The sequence below is a fragment of the Labrus bergylta genome, chromosome 7, assembly GCF_963930695.1.
Source record: "Labrus bergylta chromosome 7, fLabBer1.1, whole genome shotgun sequence".
Taxonomy (NCBI): Eukaryota; Metazoa; Chordata; class Actinopteri; order Labriformes; family Labridae; genus Labrus; species Labrus bergylta.
The window spans coordinates 18,813,987-18,830,396 of NC_089201.1; the positions used below are offsets into that span (position 1 = coordinate 18,813,987).

At 41.8% G+C, this 16,410-nt stretch overlaps 1 protein-coding gene across 8 annotated transcripts in view; it reads right to left on the minus strand.

Moving 5' to 3' along the window:
• Positions 1 to 16,410, minus strand: part of LOC110005162 (unconventional myosin-IXAa) — a 147,382-nt gene that overhangs the window by 39,054 nt on the left and 91,918 nt on the right. For all 8 annotated transcript variants that reach the window (XM_065956964.1, XM_065956967.1, XM_065956961.1 and 5 more), the window contains 2 exons: positions 10,621 to 10,737; positions 8,515 to 8,649 (listed from right to left, as the gene is read on the minus strand). In XM_065956964.1, coding sequence (XP_065813036.1) covers positions 8,515 to 8,649; positions 10,621 to 10,737 — 252 coding nt within the window. The remainder of the gene's footprint in view (positions 1 to 8,514; positions 8,650 to 10,620; positions 10,738 to 16,410) is intronic.

A 16,410-nucleotide genomic window follows, 5' to 3' on the forward strand; every position in this document is an offset into this window, starting at 1 on the left:
CACTGTTCCCAGTTGCTTCCCACTCTCTCTGTGCTCACCTGCTGGTTCAATCGTGACTTTTGGATTAAACCATCTGTACATAGAGATGATGGATTAAGGAATGCTGAATGGCAGATGGCAGTAGCATAGGATTTTAAAAAATCTGGTGGAGCTCATGCCCATGTTATTATTTAAGGGATGCTGAGATTAAATGTAGAGGTACCGAAGCAGCCTTAAAAAGTATAAACTGTCGACCAAAGTGTCTGGGACAGGTACTGACCTACTTCTCTGACCTTAGGTTTTATGTTCATTTGTGATTTGAAACACTTCCCACAAAATACCTTTCCATATTTCTTCTTTTTTTTTGTGGGGGATTTTTCTTCCTTTTGGATAGGTTAGAGGCAGAAAGGACAACTGCCTGAAAAAGGGGTTTGAGATGCGAATAAGGTTGATATCTGGACCAGCATGCACTTAACCATTGAGATACCAAGGTTTCTCAAAACTTAAAATTACAATTTCACACCCTATAAGAAATAAAATATATGTATAGTGCCATTTGCACAGGTCCAGGACAGCAGAGGTACATAGGTATTTCTGTACAGACAACAATAAAACAAAAACCATGAAAAGCTTAAGTTGGAGGTACATCATGCTGCACTTAGGGGAGCGCCATCTTGATTGTGTGGACTGGACTTCAAAAGGTGAAGGAAGATGAGACCAATGTTTATGAGTGCATGGCATACAGATTAGTGTATGTTGGTATATTCATACCTTCGTCAAATGTAGTTGTGGGGATGTATTATGTCTCCACACTAACATGCTGGTTTCCTCTTTGTTGAGTGACTTTTTAACCTATCATTATGGTAGAAGAAGGAAAGAATGTAAAATATTTGGACAGTCACTTGGAGCACATGTGCTTTAATTACTACAATGGGACAGTTGACACAAATCCAAAGCAGCGCTGGAGATTTTTGTTTTTCCATCTGCGACACGTCTGCTCTCTTCTGTTTTTAGTCTGCTGAATCACTGACGAGGCGTTCACAACATGTGGAGTGTTTGGCTTCGTCCAGAGGTCGCACCGGATCAAGCGAAGTTGTGGAAAAAAAGTTGCGTGCATGGGCTTTTGTTTTAATCTCATCAAGCCGAGCGCTGGCTGACAACTTGAGTCGGTTCATCATGGTGAACTTTGATTGTGTCTGTGAGCGGGTTCATGAACACGTGTGTTGACTCAGAGAGGCAGAGACAGAATTAGATGCAGACGCACAGATAAGGAGATAAACACACACACACACACACACACACACACACACACACACTCTCATCAGCCATTTTATTACAAACACACACACATGAGGTAAACAGCCTGCACCGAGCAGACACAGGACGACAACGTTATGACTCGGTGTGCGAGGAACGCAAAGAAAATGCTTCAGTTACGGGGCTGCGTAAACGCTGTAACGGACGAATGATTGAGAGCCGAGATTCATCACTGAGAGCCAGACGCGTCAGCAAGAACCAACAGCTGCTTGAGGAATAAGGGTTGTGTAACATGTCCTCAGATGAATTTTTACATATGCAAAAACGTTTTTAAAAAGGCAACATATCCTGTAATTTAGTAACTTTTGCTGCTTCTAAAATGTAAAGATTTAAAGTTGTCCTTGGTGCTTCATTATAGTAAACTAAAGGTCTTCCAGTTTAAGTTGTGTTTAACGGGCATTTTCAAAAGTTTGTGACACAAAAGTTGTTATTTGCAGTTCTGCTCTGAACAGATATTAGTCATGACTTTAACCTCACTGAACTCTGTATTTACAGTACTTACTGTAAATACAGATTTCTGGGGTCCTGATATGTGATGTTTAAACTTGTCCCGAGCAGTTTTCATTGCAGTCATAATAAAGCACTGATGAAGATCGAGAATGACAAATGAGTGTAACTAAAGATCTGGTAATAGAGCAGAAGTACTCTGGACTCTGCGGGCTGACGAGCAGAGTTTACAGAGAACGAACACTTGAAATCCAAACACTGCGGCAGATGGAAGGTCAGAGGAAAGTGAAGTAAACTTACCCCTAAAGGAAAGTCGATCTTAAGCCAAGATGCTCTGATTGTACAGTAGTTTAAAAACCTGATGAATGTGGGGCGCCACAGTGGCCTAGTGGTTAGTGTGCGCGCCCCATGTATAGAGGAGGTAGTCATTGGAGCAGGCATCTGATCTAACCTGTGGCTCCTTTCCTGCGTGTCACTCCCCCGCTCTCTAATCCAGATTACTGACTCTATCCACTGTGCTGACCCTCCAATAGAGGCATGAAAGCTCCCCAAAACACTTGATGCTAGGATGATTTTACACCATTAACAAAGACGTCTGCAACACTAAATATTCTGCTGTGCCCCACTTTTTAGGACGTTATTACTGTGCAGATTCAGACGGATGCAAAACGCATTACACAAATAAATGCAATTAATAAATGTAGATTAAACTTCATCAAGAAGTTGAATTCTGCTGCAAAAAAGAGATAAACGAATAAATGAATCCCTAATTATTATTATATTACATCATTCTGAAAAAGGGCAATTTACTTACAGTATGGTACAAAAAGTAAATTTTGATTTTAATCCTTTTATTTTTTTATTATTATTTTGAATGCTGTAAAAGAGAATTTTCTACACTGCAATATTAAAAGGTATGGGTATTTATTGTAGTACTGCCCTTCCTGAAAGCTAAAGATAAATATTGGTCTAACTGATGTGAAAACGATGAAGCTTAATCTTGTGTTCTTAATCTTAAGAACACATTTCCTGTTCTGAGTTGTTTGCTTACTTAAATGAAAGCATAAAACAAAACTCAATATGATATCTACTGTAAGTTCTCAGATATCTACGGTTTCTGACTCCACTCCTACACAACATCTGTTAACTGAGCTTACATTTGTTTGTCCTAATAACTCTGGATTATTCACAAAACATGCACCCATTTGTGTGTTCTCTATCAAAAACTTGACAGGAGAATAAACCCAGATGTAACAAGCTCATAACAAAAACGATATGTGAGCAATAAAAGCCATAGAGCCTCCTGCTGCGCTGCAGAAGGGGAACAAAGCTGTTGTGGTCGATTCAATTGGCTCTGGACTCGAGGCTTTCTCTGCACCTATTAGCCCTCGCTGTGTCTCTTTGCTGCTGGCTAACACAGTTTCCAAGCAGACTGAATTGTGTTAAACCCAGGGTCTGGATGTAGAGGTGAGGTCTGTGCGAGGGAGTTGTGAACATCTTCTCTATTTCTTCTTCGCTCCCTCCCTCAGCGGCCGTCTCTCCTGTTATGACAGCGGAGTGTTTTTACTGAGCGGGCGGGGGGAGCGGGGGTGCAATCATGGGTGGTTTTAAAAGCAGAGAGACAGAACTGACAAATAAATAAAGAAGACATGTTCGCTGTGCTGAGGTGTCCTCTTCTGCTTTTTTTGTGGTCCAGATGGAAGAGGAGGGCAGCTGTGCACCAGCATGACTCATTAAAAAAAAGAAACACGTAAAGGCATGAGCTGGACTCTGGTATTGGGAATAAGGGTGCGAATTAACTTAATCAGTGGGATCACTTAAGAAAAAAAAGAGGCAGAGAAAACATCCTTTAGACATGTTGAGAAAGTCTGTCTTGAGAATGAGACCTTTGCTGTGTTCACAATGACTCACAACTCACAGAATAGTTCACTTTAAAGACGGTTTCTTTTTGTATTGCTGTCTGTAAACATTGTTTCTGCTGTACAAATGGGCATTTTAATCCAGGACCTCATGGGGTGTCCTTGGGTTTTGCAGCCAGCTTTGAGTGGACGCTTGAGGAACTGCAGTTTTTTGCAAGGCATTGGCTTAATTTTCCAACACTAGAGGTTGCTGGTTGATTCAAAACAAGAGGGAAATTAGTATAAAGCAGTGTCCAAGTTCCTTTTCTTTAAACTGGTGAGCTTACTATATGATGAGTAAGGAGCAGTGAGCAAATTAATGATTTCAGACACGAGCTAAATGTGCATGAAGGACATTTCCTGTTTGTCAAGGTTGAAATAAAAGAGTCCTCAGGCCCTTCTGCATGTTGTCTTGTATATCAGCCAGCAGCAGGAGTCTCCCTTGTCTATCAGGAGAAGGTAAACCTGATCACATGTTTTTTATTTCTTCACTGAGTCGGCAGTGTTTGCCTAAGGTGGAGGCTGACGAATGTTTTCTTACTTTGATACATGGTCCACTCACAGAAACAAAACACTGACTAACTGAACTTAACAGTCACAAACAGATACACACACACACACAAGGGTATCAGTTGGTGTGTTAATGATAGCTTTTTGACAGTAAACACACACGCTGCTGATAAGAGCAACTTATTGGTTGGAGGAGAGTAAGGCCCGGAGGCAAAGTGAGGAGGAAACTCCCCTGATGGAAAGTCAAAGCCAACTTTCAGAATCAGAGTAAATGATTAAGTTTAAGTAGAGGCACAACTTGTCTGATCTGGGCTTTAACAAATCAACGATTCTACAATAAGATCAACATTTAAATTGTTCATATATATTCTCCTCCTATACGGACAGCTTCAGCAGGAGTTATCGTGGTCTTTGTCCACTTACTCTGTTTTTCTGGTGGTTTTTTTTGCGCTGTCAGATCCGATTCTCAATGTAAAAACAGTTTGGGGAACTGATGTCCTAGCCGTAAGGTCGCGTCTCATGTACTGGGGCTATAGTCCTCCAAGCCGGTTGCTGGGTTCAATTCTTACCTGCGGCTCCTTTCCCACATTCATTCAGTCATTCCCCACGCACTATCACGATTTTCTAATCTAATCTAAATAAAGGCAAAATCCCTTAAACAAATCTTAATGAAAGAAACAGTGCAACCCAGCGTTTTCAGCGCTCAGCATCCAGAGCACAAAAACACCCTCAGTGTCAGCTGCTTTTTGTCGCTGTGCTCACAGTGCACTGGGCCACAAACAGTTCAACTTTTGGAAGAACCTTTTGCGCGTCATTGTCACTTCATCCACACCAACCAATTCAAATCAAGAGGGGGCGGGACTATCTTTGTGAACAACATAGCTCATCTTTTCGAGGGAACAAGTTCCAGGTCTAGAACTGCAGCTAAAGCCAGGACACAATACTTTCACATAGTTTTTTTTTTTTTTTTTACGTTTTCTTTATTAAACCTCCATTGAGCTAAAGCAAATACAGAGCAATGTATAACAGACTTAACGGTCAGTCTATGAGAAGCACTTTGAAGCGGAAGTTGCGGGCAATGGCAGCATAAAAAAAAAACCTGTTAATGGCCACCGAGGCTGTGTGTTAACAGGCAATGGCTGATGAGTCGCACTAAAATAAATGTAGCAGCCACATGTCCTGGCTAATGCTGCTACAAAGATGACATGCAGGCCCTCAAGATTTCAGATTTCTGTAAATCGAGGACTGAAAGAAGCATGATAACACTGAGGAAAGGCGACATTTTTCTGCTCCTTTTTCAAACTTTTCATTATTATTTTAAATAAACATGTTCACTACAAACCCATTTTCCAAATAAGAGGAAACAGGCATAATAGGCACAATATAAATATAGGTAACTAATACAGCAATACATGTTTTCACAAGTTTCTGTCATTTTTCTTCCTTTTGTTTTTCTTTATTTCTTCATTAAACGACAAATTGCCTTGACATAAACTCAAAGCCAATAATGAAAATTTCAACATGGTAATAACAACTCTAGTTCAGTGACGTTATGTAAGCCATGAAATCTTCTAAATGTAACTGAGTGGCAGCAGTTTATGGTCCGACACATCACAACAGACGATGTGTGTTAGAACGTTCTCTCCTAATGACGTCAAACGGAGGGTAAAGGGGACCCGTGGTGTGAACTTCACAACTTTATTCAAACAAACACAAATCAGAGGAGATCTGGCCGCCCTCCTTCAGGAAGCTGTACCAGCCTGCCTCCGAGGGGCCTCCGAGCTCAGCACCTCCTCAGCGCCTCATCCACTAACTGTTGTCCTGTCAAATAAACCGAGGAGAGGCTCGGAGCCGCGGGTTCAGAGGACCCCCGTGATTAAAGGATAATAAACGCGAACTCTGCTGAGAAAATATCACACACCGTCCTGTGAGGGCGAACGTCTCAGCAGCACTCTCAGCACTTATCAGTTGAGCAAAACACAAGAACAAACGGTCAAGTGAAAGAATCCAAACAGAGACAACCATCAAGGAGCACCTGCTGCACAATGACTGACAGCACAAACACAACTTAACGACATCTAAATGTACAAAAGGTAGCTAGTGTTGACTATAACACATATGCAAACTCAGTGTTTCCCACACATAGACGATACCTGGGTGGGCCGCCCCAGTATATTTTTTAATTTTTAATTTATTTATAAAATTGCTGCGTGCACAAGAGAGCGAGAATGAGAGATTGTGGGGGGGACACAGCAAAACCAACAGAGCAGAATAGCATTAGCTTCAGAGACAGAGGGAGAGAGAGAGAGAAGGTCCACTGTCCATACACCCCTCTTGTAAATGCACCGATTCAGGTGCCTTGCTCACATCAAAACTGAAGCTTCTCATGGCTTCGTTTGACTAATGTTAATGTACAGCTGCTTGCTGCTGATGCTGTCCTGAACTTATAAATAACAGAATATCGAGCGAATCACGTATCAGAGCAAGGCATGGAGCAAAGTTGTGGGACATGCACACCCTGGCAGCTCTTTCAAGGACACGCCCACCTGAAAGCTCACTCAAATTTCCCTGAGACTGCAAACAGAGCTGGACACTTGGTGTCAAAAGCTGAAACTAACCATTTCAGGAAGGGGATGAAATGAAGGGTTTTACCGACGCGAGTACAAGATAAATAAGGAGGTTTTTGAGCTACACATCTCGCAACACTACTCAATATGTGTCCCAGACTGACATAATTAAAGGTGAAAGAAGTGAGTGTGTAATAGATCTACTTTAAAAGTTTTTTTTATTTTTTTTATTTTTTTTATCTTTAGCTTTGAAGGCGGTTATTTTAGCTTTGATCTTGTTTGTCCATCAGCTTCAGCAGCGGAAAATATAGATAAAAGAAAAAGCCCCAGAGAGCTTTACTGTCAATTTTTCATTGACAGTAACACAACTGGTTTGTTAGAACATGTTACATCCTGCTGTGTGTGTGTGTGTGTGTGTGTGTGTGTGTGTGTGTGTGTGTGTGTGTGTGTGTGTGTGTGTGTGTGTGTGTGTGTGTATGTGTTTGTATAGTGCCCGAGGGCTAACTGTCAGAAACAGATAACAGAACCATTAGTGCATCGGCACTGTGTGATCTTCATTGAGAGTGAAGGGACATTATTGAGCTCGTTTGCTGAAACACTGCTCTTTTTTCCCCACTCTGTTTCTCTCCTCGTTTGGCCGGCAGCGTTGGGCCTGCCTGCTAAGTTGCCACAGCCAATCACAATTCAGTGTGAGGGAGACGAGAGCTGACAGATACAGTGACAGACTCCGACTAATTGAGCCTCATTATCTCCCCCAAAAGAATCCCTCTCCATTTGTTTTCTTCCCCTCGCTGTATTTTCTCTCTGTCTATTGATATGATTTGGAAAATAAACAAAGCATGCACATAAAAATGAAGTTGCTTGTCAGAGGGTGTCTGAATAAATGAGACTAAAGAATGCATAGTAAAGCTGGTTAGGGATTAATACTTCAGTAAGGGTTGTTTATTTCATGGAAGACAAAGTGACAGTAGTTATATGGAGATGGGATGATACTTGATTGTTTTTGCTGTGTATTAGCAGCAATTAGCATTCAGCTAGCAGCTAAAAGCAAATGTATAGCCCCTGCTCTCTAACCCAGCTTGACTGCCTCTTCTGGTCATTCAGCACTTCTCCTCTTACCTTCTGCTTAATGGACGTGTTAGCTTAGCCTAGCTGCATAATTACAGCTGCTTGTACTGTAACATCAGTGCGTACATGGCTGTTCAAACCATCAGACCTTACAGGGGTTCTTCTGCAAAGACCATTTTCCTCCAGTAAAATATTTTAAGAACTCTTGTGTTCCTCGACCAAAAGCGTGTTCAGCTCAGTAGAAAATGCTACACATCAAATTGAATCATTGCAAAAATCCTTCAAAAGTACAGAAACAGCATTACAAAAACGTCCCCTTCCCTTTTCTCTCAGTGCGTTACACTCTGCGTTCTGAGCTCTCTCCACTGAACATGAAGTCATCCATTTTTTTTTAGCAAGCTTGACGTATGAAGGAAAACTGCAAAGTCACACTGAGGGAGTTCACTCTTTCCTCAATCAGTTGAAAAATCAAAAGCAGAAAGGCACTTTTCAGGAATGTGAAACAGCCACAATAATGTGACGTCAGTGAGTAAACCCAACGTACCGTATAGTGGACCAAATAGAAATGTTTGGGTGTTGGTCACTTTGTCACAGTGAAAGTAAAACACAAAAAAAAGTTGTTGTGTTTTTCAGCAGCTGCACAATAGTCATTGTCCTGATGGCAACAAAAAGGCGACAGTGGCACAAAGAGAATAGGAAAAAAAAAACCCATAACAATCAGACTGTACCTGTTCTAATTTGAAGATGTGTTGGTTGAAGTAGTGCTGAAGCCGTTCGTTGGCGAAGTTGATGCAGAACTGCTCGAAGCTGTTGTTCTCATAATCCTCAAATCCAAAGATGTCCAGCACTCCGATGGACAGAATCTAGAAAACAAAAGCAGACTCATTATTCTACGTTACACAAATTATGAGGTCAGTTATCTGAAAAAAAAAAAAAAGATGAAAACATATCCCCTCGAAACACTGTAAACATCAGTAATAATGTATGAGTGTTGATCATCTTCATTTTTAGAGATGTGCTTATCACATTTCCTTTTATTTCCTGTTCTCTGCGTCTTCAGTGACCTGGCTGCCCCCGCTGAGTGTCGAGTAAGATTCATATCATCATAAATCATTAATCTGCACCATCTGAAGGAGGCGCTCGCTCACTGAGGGCCTTTAATTATGAAATGGACTGTAAAAGCTGTTTCCACTTTAATTTAATCTGATAGAGCAGTGTTTTATTTCCCTCCGAAGGACGCTTTTTTTATTTTTATATCTCCTATTAAAACATAGGAGAGCGCACGCTGCTTATATAAACTGTTATCTGCACACAAGAACAATGACCTTGACAGAAAGTGCAACCTCATCGACCCCCCGAGGGTATCGGGGGAGAGCTAACACACAGAGATGATGTCAGTGCCAAGGCAAGTACGCACGCACGCACGCACACACACACACAGAAGATACACACTCACTGCAATGGTACAACGCAGGACCACAGGGGGTAAACTGAGCTGAGGGGAACTTGATGCCATCTGCCCAAATGTTCTTGGCACACACAGCAAAACATACACACAACAGACACACACACATACACACAGACAGACACAGAGAAACACAACAGACACACACACATACACACAGACAGACACAGAGAAACACAACAGACACACACACATACACACAGACAGACACAGAGAAACACACACACACACACACACACACACAATGATCTGTTTCCTAATCCCTTAGATGCCCCCAAAGGGTTTGACTTGCCAGCTGCCACCCTAACACACACACACACACACACACACACACACACACACACACACACACACACACACACACACACACACACACACACACACACACACACACACACACACACACACACACACACACACACACACACACACACACACACACACACACACACACACACACACACACAGTGGAATGTGATTTTTTTTCATATCGCACCGCTTCCCTCATCTGGGATTGGATGGAGCCAGGAAAAAGCACAATACCAAACAGACAGATAGACAGACAGATAGACAGACAGATAGACAGAAAGACAGGCAGATGTGTTTGACTGACAGGCAGCAGCAGGATGTGGACAAATGAGGAAAGACTCAAAGAACAAAGGGAAGATGAGAACGGGACAAAGGGATGGTAAATACAGTCTCATAGTGAGTTAAAGCCTGAGTAAATTATTACAATAAGCCAATTTCCACTTAAAGCAACAATATTCAGGAATCCGGTTTGGTGCTGCTCGGTGCTGACCCAAGGTCTCTTGGTGCAATTGCACAGTAGTAAAACACACGGTGTTGTTCCGGCTCCCCTACACTCCTCCTCAGACACAATTAGCATTTGTTGATAAGCAGAGGGGCGGTGTTGCGGGAGACCAAAGACCCAAGTCGACTTGCATGGTACATTAATATTAACAGATTTGCGCAAATATAACTCTGCTAGCGTCTACATCCAATTTTAGAGACAACTTATGGTCTAAGATGGATTTATTTATTTATTTCACAGGAAATTGGCTTCCATGTAATTAAGGTCAATAAGTGTGTCTGATGAGCTTCTGATTGGAAATGGGAAAACATGCATGCTCCTGTAATGTATCTTATCTTATAGCACCCTACTGGATCGGCATTTGATTTGACGGTCATTAGCTTCCAATTAGCATGCCAAGGTTAGCAACCAATCCGTACATCCTCCCCAATTTGTACTCCACAGTGTTCAACAATGACAATAAGGTATCTTGATTCAATTCTATAGAAAATCCTAAAGAAAAAAAATGTTGGTGGGTTTTTAGATCTTCAAGTGTTTGTGTGGGTGTTTGATTCCTACCTTTGAATTGTCCTCCAGGTCCCTGTTGTTTAAGAGAGCGTGGTTGGTCCTGAACACGATCCAGTCAAACAACGCGCTGTACAGAGACTTGGCCATGGAGTCCCTCACCGTGCCCGCCTACACATAACACACAGATGTAAACACAGAACACGTCAGCTTCTTACTGATCACAAACATCTGTTTAAAAAAAAAAAAAAAATCAGAAACAGGAGTCCACTAAATGTGTTTTATCACTCTCACTCGCAGCCTCACTTGAGTCATTCTCTGCTGCCGCACAGGCATTTTTATTAGACAGAGGAAGTGTTGCTGCGGTGGCCCACAAGTGTTGAATTAAGAGAACTCTTATGCAACCATTGTAACCCTGCCATCCTTTATTAAGTTATTCATTTTGTTTCTATTGTGTCATGTAGAATAAATGTAATAGAAATCTGACGACTGCTTAGTCCGATTGGGTTTGGACCAGGACATAGACTGTTTAAAGATGGAGGACATGACCGCTCCAAAGAAGTAACGCCGAAACATTTCCAGCTCCAGCTTCTGATTGGCTGCAGAACAGGTCACAAGCCCCGCCTCCTCCATGTTAACAGGTAGGACATGGGTCAAACTGTAAAAGCTAAATACACATCCAATAAGTTTCTTTCAGAAATGGTTTCTTCTTTTATAGTTGGTTCTTATCGTTTTTTAAGGCGGCAAGGTCACTTTTTTCCTAAATGGTTCATTTTGCTTGTAACAGGCTCTGGGAAACTGACTCATCTTGCTAAGATTCTACAATTCTACAATTCACTTAGCAGAAGCTTTTATCCAAAGCGACGTACATCAGAGAGTAAGTACAACACAACACAGTAAGAGCAAACGATCAGCTTTAAAGTCCGATTGGACACACAGGTGCTGACAGGCATTGCACAGAGGCAAAGCACAACATTGATAGCAGTTCTTGAGAGCTCTAATCAGTATAGAAACCATCTTATAAGTCATCGTCAAACAAAAACAATCGTCACAACCATCATCCTCATCAATGATATCGAAACCATCATCATTAAGTTAGTAGGTGTTCATGAAAGAGCTGGGTCTTTAGCTTTTTCTTAAAGGTGCTGTGGGACTCTGCAGATCGAATGGAGTTTGGAAGTTCATTCCACCACCGGGGGGCAACAGAGGAGAAGAGTCTAGTCAGAGACTTAGGACCCTGTTGTGAAGGTTGGATCAGACGCATTTCATTGGCAGAGCATACTCTGAGATACTTCAGGAGTAGTAAGACACTTTGACACCACAGCTTGTTCACTTTCTTATCAGTAATGATAGAAAACAAGATCAATACCGGTCTGATATAGATAAGAGACTTACGTTAAAACCTCACCCTACTACTTTTCAACAACATGTTCTGTTTGCTTTGATCAACAGTAGCCTACATGTAGTAGGTTTACTTTTCATGATTGCTTTTCTTGTTTAGTTATTCATCTACTTTTATTTTCTTAACATGCTCCGAATAAAGTTATCAATCGATCGATATCTGTAGGGCTATAAGATATATTCAGCCAAAGCCAGGATGTATTAGCTTAGCATACACTGTAAGAAGGGAGAGCTAGCTTAGCACTGCAAGCAAAACTTTTTAACATTTTCATAAAGGCCCCTAACTTTGCTTTTAGGGAAGTCAGTACCCGATGTATCGACCTCATTTCAGAGGGAAGCAACATAACAGAAAACAACTCAAAAGTTCAGACACATTTCCTGGACAAAGTTTGTCTTCCTGAAACAAAAAGCCACACAGACTCACTGAACACTGAATCAACCTGAAGTGTCTTAAATCAGTAAAGAACAACAATAAAGAAAATAGTCCCTCCAGTCAGAGGTTTTTAATGGGACACTGTGAACCTGATCAAGGACTCTTTAAACAGCTACCACATGCAGTCAGCATCCGTGATGAAGCAGAACCTGCACTTTAAAAGCTGCCTCTTCACTGCTGCATTATTGATTTTTTTGGGGATATTTTTAGCGAGCACGCCTGTGACGTCCCTGCTCCCACAATGTTATGCAAGATTGTTATGAATAATAAACCATCTGACGAAGAATCAGGATTTTTAAATGCTCCGGCAGGGGACTCGGGGGATAAGCTGATGTGATGTGCGAACATTTGACATGCTCACTGAGCGTGCGATGTCTCCGTGTTTGCCAAGTAATTTAATTATTCACCACAATGGCACCAGTTAAGAACTAGCGAGGAAACATGGCTGGAAGCAAATGGGTTGAAAACGTTTAACTGGAGGGCCACCCAAGAAACAGACGAAATAATGAGTGGGACTTTATCAGAGACTTTTTCATGGTCCTGGTTTTTAAATAGAGTCTTTGCTGGTGTTTGTGATTACTGAACTCTGCCGAGGTGACGTTGTTTCTCGCTTTCTTCAACTTCTTCTCGTCTTTATTCTGAAAACCACAGGAGGTGTAAAACACCAGCATGAGCTCACACTGCACGTGGCCCGCTAGCTTCTTTTACCACAATATGTCAAGCTGCATATGTTTTGAATCTGTTTTATGTAGTTGTTTTTCTATTAGCCTACACATACCTGCATGTTTATGTATGTATCTATGTGCTACATTTAATGGGATACGACTCTACACTCTCACTCTGCTGCCTCAACATCCTGTTGTAGCCGAATGTAAAGCAATGAATGAACCTTTGATCGCTCACTTCCTTTACCTCGTGTATGTCTTCAAACAGGAAGAACAAAGTGGTCAGGTTATCTGAAGCCACATCACAAAGTGAGAAGCAAAACACTAGACAATCGGCGCTCACAAAATGCACACACCAAAGATGTAGTTCTCACTTCTCTAGACCAGACCTGAAATACACTTTGTGTCTCAACCTGAGCTAAACCACAGAGGTTATTTCTAGCAAAGCATGATGGCAGAAGAGCTGTTCTCAAGGCCAGCTTACAGTGGAAGAAGTTATGTTTGTGCAGATACTGTACAGCTATCAGTCTTTATATTCATTGCATCTTTATTGTAAGTTTCAATTACATTTTTCTTTCCACTCAGTGAAAATACAAAATGAAACAGGGTTTATTTTTTTTTAACTCCAAATAAAACAAAATAAGACAGATTTTAAACAAACCTTCCAGCTAAATTCTAATACGAGTATGCTCTAATGTTCAATATGATTATGCAGACATGCTCATTTTAAGCAAGTATCCTCGTCAACCCTTTGGTGTAGAGTTAACCATAGACTGCATAAAACATGGGCGTACCTCATTGGTTTAATGGATTGGACATGTGAAGACCATCGGTGGTGGTTGCCATGTTGGAAATGCTGTCTCAAACTAACATTTGGTCAGTAACAAGCGAAGAGGTGGAGTTGAGGCGGGTCTTAAGGCTCCTGACAAACAGATACACCAAGCCTGCCAGTTAGTCAGATCAGTCACGTCCCTCTTTAAAAATAACTCTTCATGAAATCAAAAGGGATGAGCTTGAGACATCACATTCACTAGAATGGGATGGACATCATGACAAAATGAACTGGACCTTTGACTGACAAAATCTACAGATTATTATTCGGCCCAAGTGGAGAGTGTCCTTTTAAAGATCTTCTGCAAAGGTTTTCCTCAGATATTGTTTTCACAAGAAAAGGGACATGTACACATGTAGCCGGTGGCTCACTGATTCTGAACATGTTTTTTTTTTTTTAGGGTTTTCTGCAAAGTCTTTGGTCTCAAATAATTGGGTTTGTGGGAAACAACAATAAGACAAAATAACACAAGGAACACCTGCAGTTCAATAAAAATCTGAGTCACAAAAGCTCTTCAGTGTCGTTGAGTAATAGTGAAAGACATTAACAAACAAGGCTTCACATTCTGACCTCCTTGCAGCTCGCCAATTTTCCCCTACTTACAAACTGAATGACTTTGACTCACATTATGAATCTGGATCCAAAACCAAGAATTCTGCATTCTGCATTCCACCTGACTCAACCAGCAAAGCATCCAGTCAATTTAGAGATCTTAGTGGTTGAAGTTGGAGAGAAGCCAAACTCTACTCTTCAGCTGGAGAGGTCAGACTCCTCGCCAAATATCTCCCCCATCTCATCTGTGGGTGGATGGGACGGCTGCCCAACACACTTTCTCAACCTTTAACATCCAAGGAGGAAGAAATGATTTCTGAGAAGAAGCTGAAACTTTTGCCAGGTTCATTTTTTCTCTACGCTTCCTTTGTATAAAAACAGGCGTGTTATGGATTCCACAGGTGGCCTCAGCTCGCTCGCTCCCACGGCCCTCGCTCCGATCAGGGCTGGGCTTCACTCACAATGCGTTTGTGTGAGTATTCTGATACGTCCATCTTTATTATGATCAGTTTGATTGTTAGATATGTAAAAGGGTAAGGTAGGATTTGGCTCGTCTTTACTTCTTCGAACTACTTTTACCTTCTGTGAGGATTAGGGTAAATTATGGTTTGGATGAGGGCTTCGATTTGAATTACTGTTGCCATGGTTATAGTGAAGGTTAGTGGTTAAGGAGATCATTGTGTCGACTTTAGGTTGCTGCTGAAATGTAAAGAAACACAAACATCTGTAAGCTTGACTTAAAGTTCCTCACCTAGCATTGATTAAAACCCTCAAAACGTATATCTGTATTTGGTACAGGCATTTAAAAGGTCTGGTTTTGTTTCAACTCATTATTTCTTACAGCTAGAGAAAGAGTTGACCAGTAAGAGCGCCTCATCCATACAGGTCAGACTGGTATCTTGAAACATGGCGAGAGAAAAATGAGGATGTATTAAGGTCAAAGGTCAAGAGAGCCCACAGTGTGAAACTGGTGGATTTCTTGTGTAAACGAGTAAAAAAGACTCTTTATTGTCTCACAGCGAATATCTGAGAATTTCCTTTTTTATTTTTAAAAATAAAGGGACTTTCAGAGTTAGAAAAGTCACTGCCTCTTTCTCTCCTTGTCCTTCTGAAAGATTTGCGCCTCGCTTACTTTCAAGATAAGAGCATCAGCGACAGACAGGAGGGAACTCCAGTGACATGGTGACTGGAAGATGAAGTACATCCTGACCTCGTCAGTGGTGAGGTCTCTGATCAGTCAGAGTAAGAGCATGAATATGTAAGAAACACGTGTCCAAAGGAGAAAAAGATAGACAGGGACAAACAGAGACAGACTCAGGATCTGTTTTTTGGCCTCTATTCTGTATATTCCAGTAGAGGTTGCACATTCCTGAGATCAGACCACATGACTGGAGGGGGCGTGTGCATGTGTATGTGTATGTGTGTGCGTGTGTGTGTTTGTGTGTGTGTGTGGGAGCAACCATTGTTGGGCTAAACCAACCCTCAGATTATACGGGGGGGGGGGGGAGGGGGGTGTGTAGCATGTGTAGCATTTCCTGGCCCTGCAGACATGAGCAGAGAGTGAGCTGGACCAAATTCATCTCTAAAACCGCTGAATATTAATATTCACACGCTCAGTCAAGGACGACAGCGTATGTAGGTCAGCTGAGGAAGCTGGAGGTACATTTGTGAGCGCAGTGGACTGTGAGGACAGGGTTAAGTCGCCCTGTGTCTTGACTCGACAGGAAACCGGAAGTTGCAGAGGAAGAGACCCCCATCAAAAGAGCCTTAGAAAAGATAAAAAGGGGGAGGGGGCTGGGGAAGTGCCACAACAAACTCCTCAGACAAGCTCCAAAGCATGCAAACACAAACACAGACCTCACCCCCCCCCCCCCCACCCCCACAGCTGACTCCAATATGCCCTCTACAAACGGACTCAAACAACGCCCAAACTGCACCCCTCACACAGAGCAATTTTACCA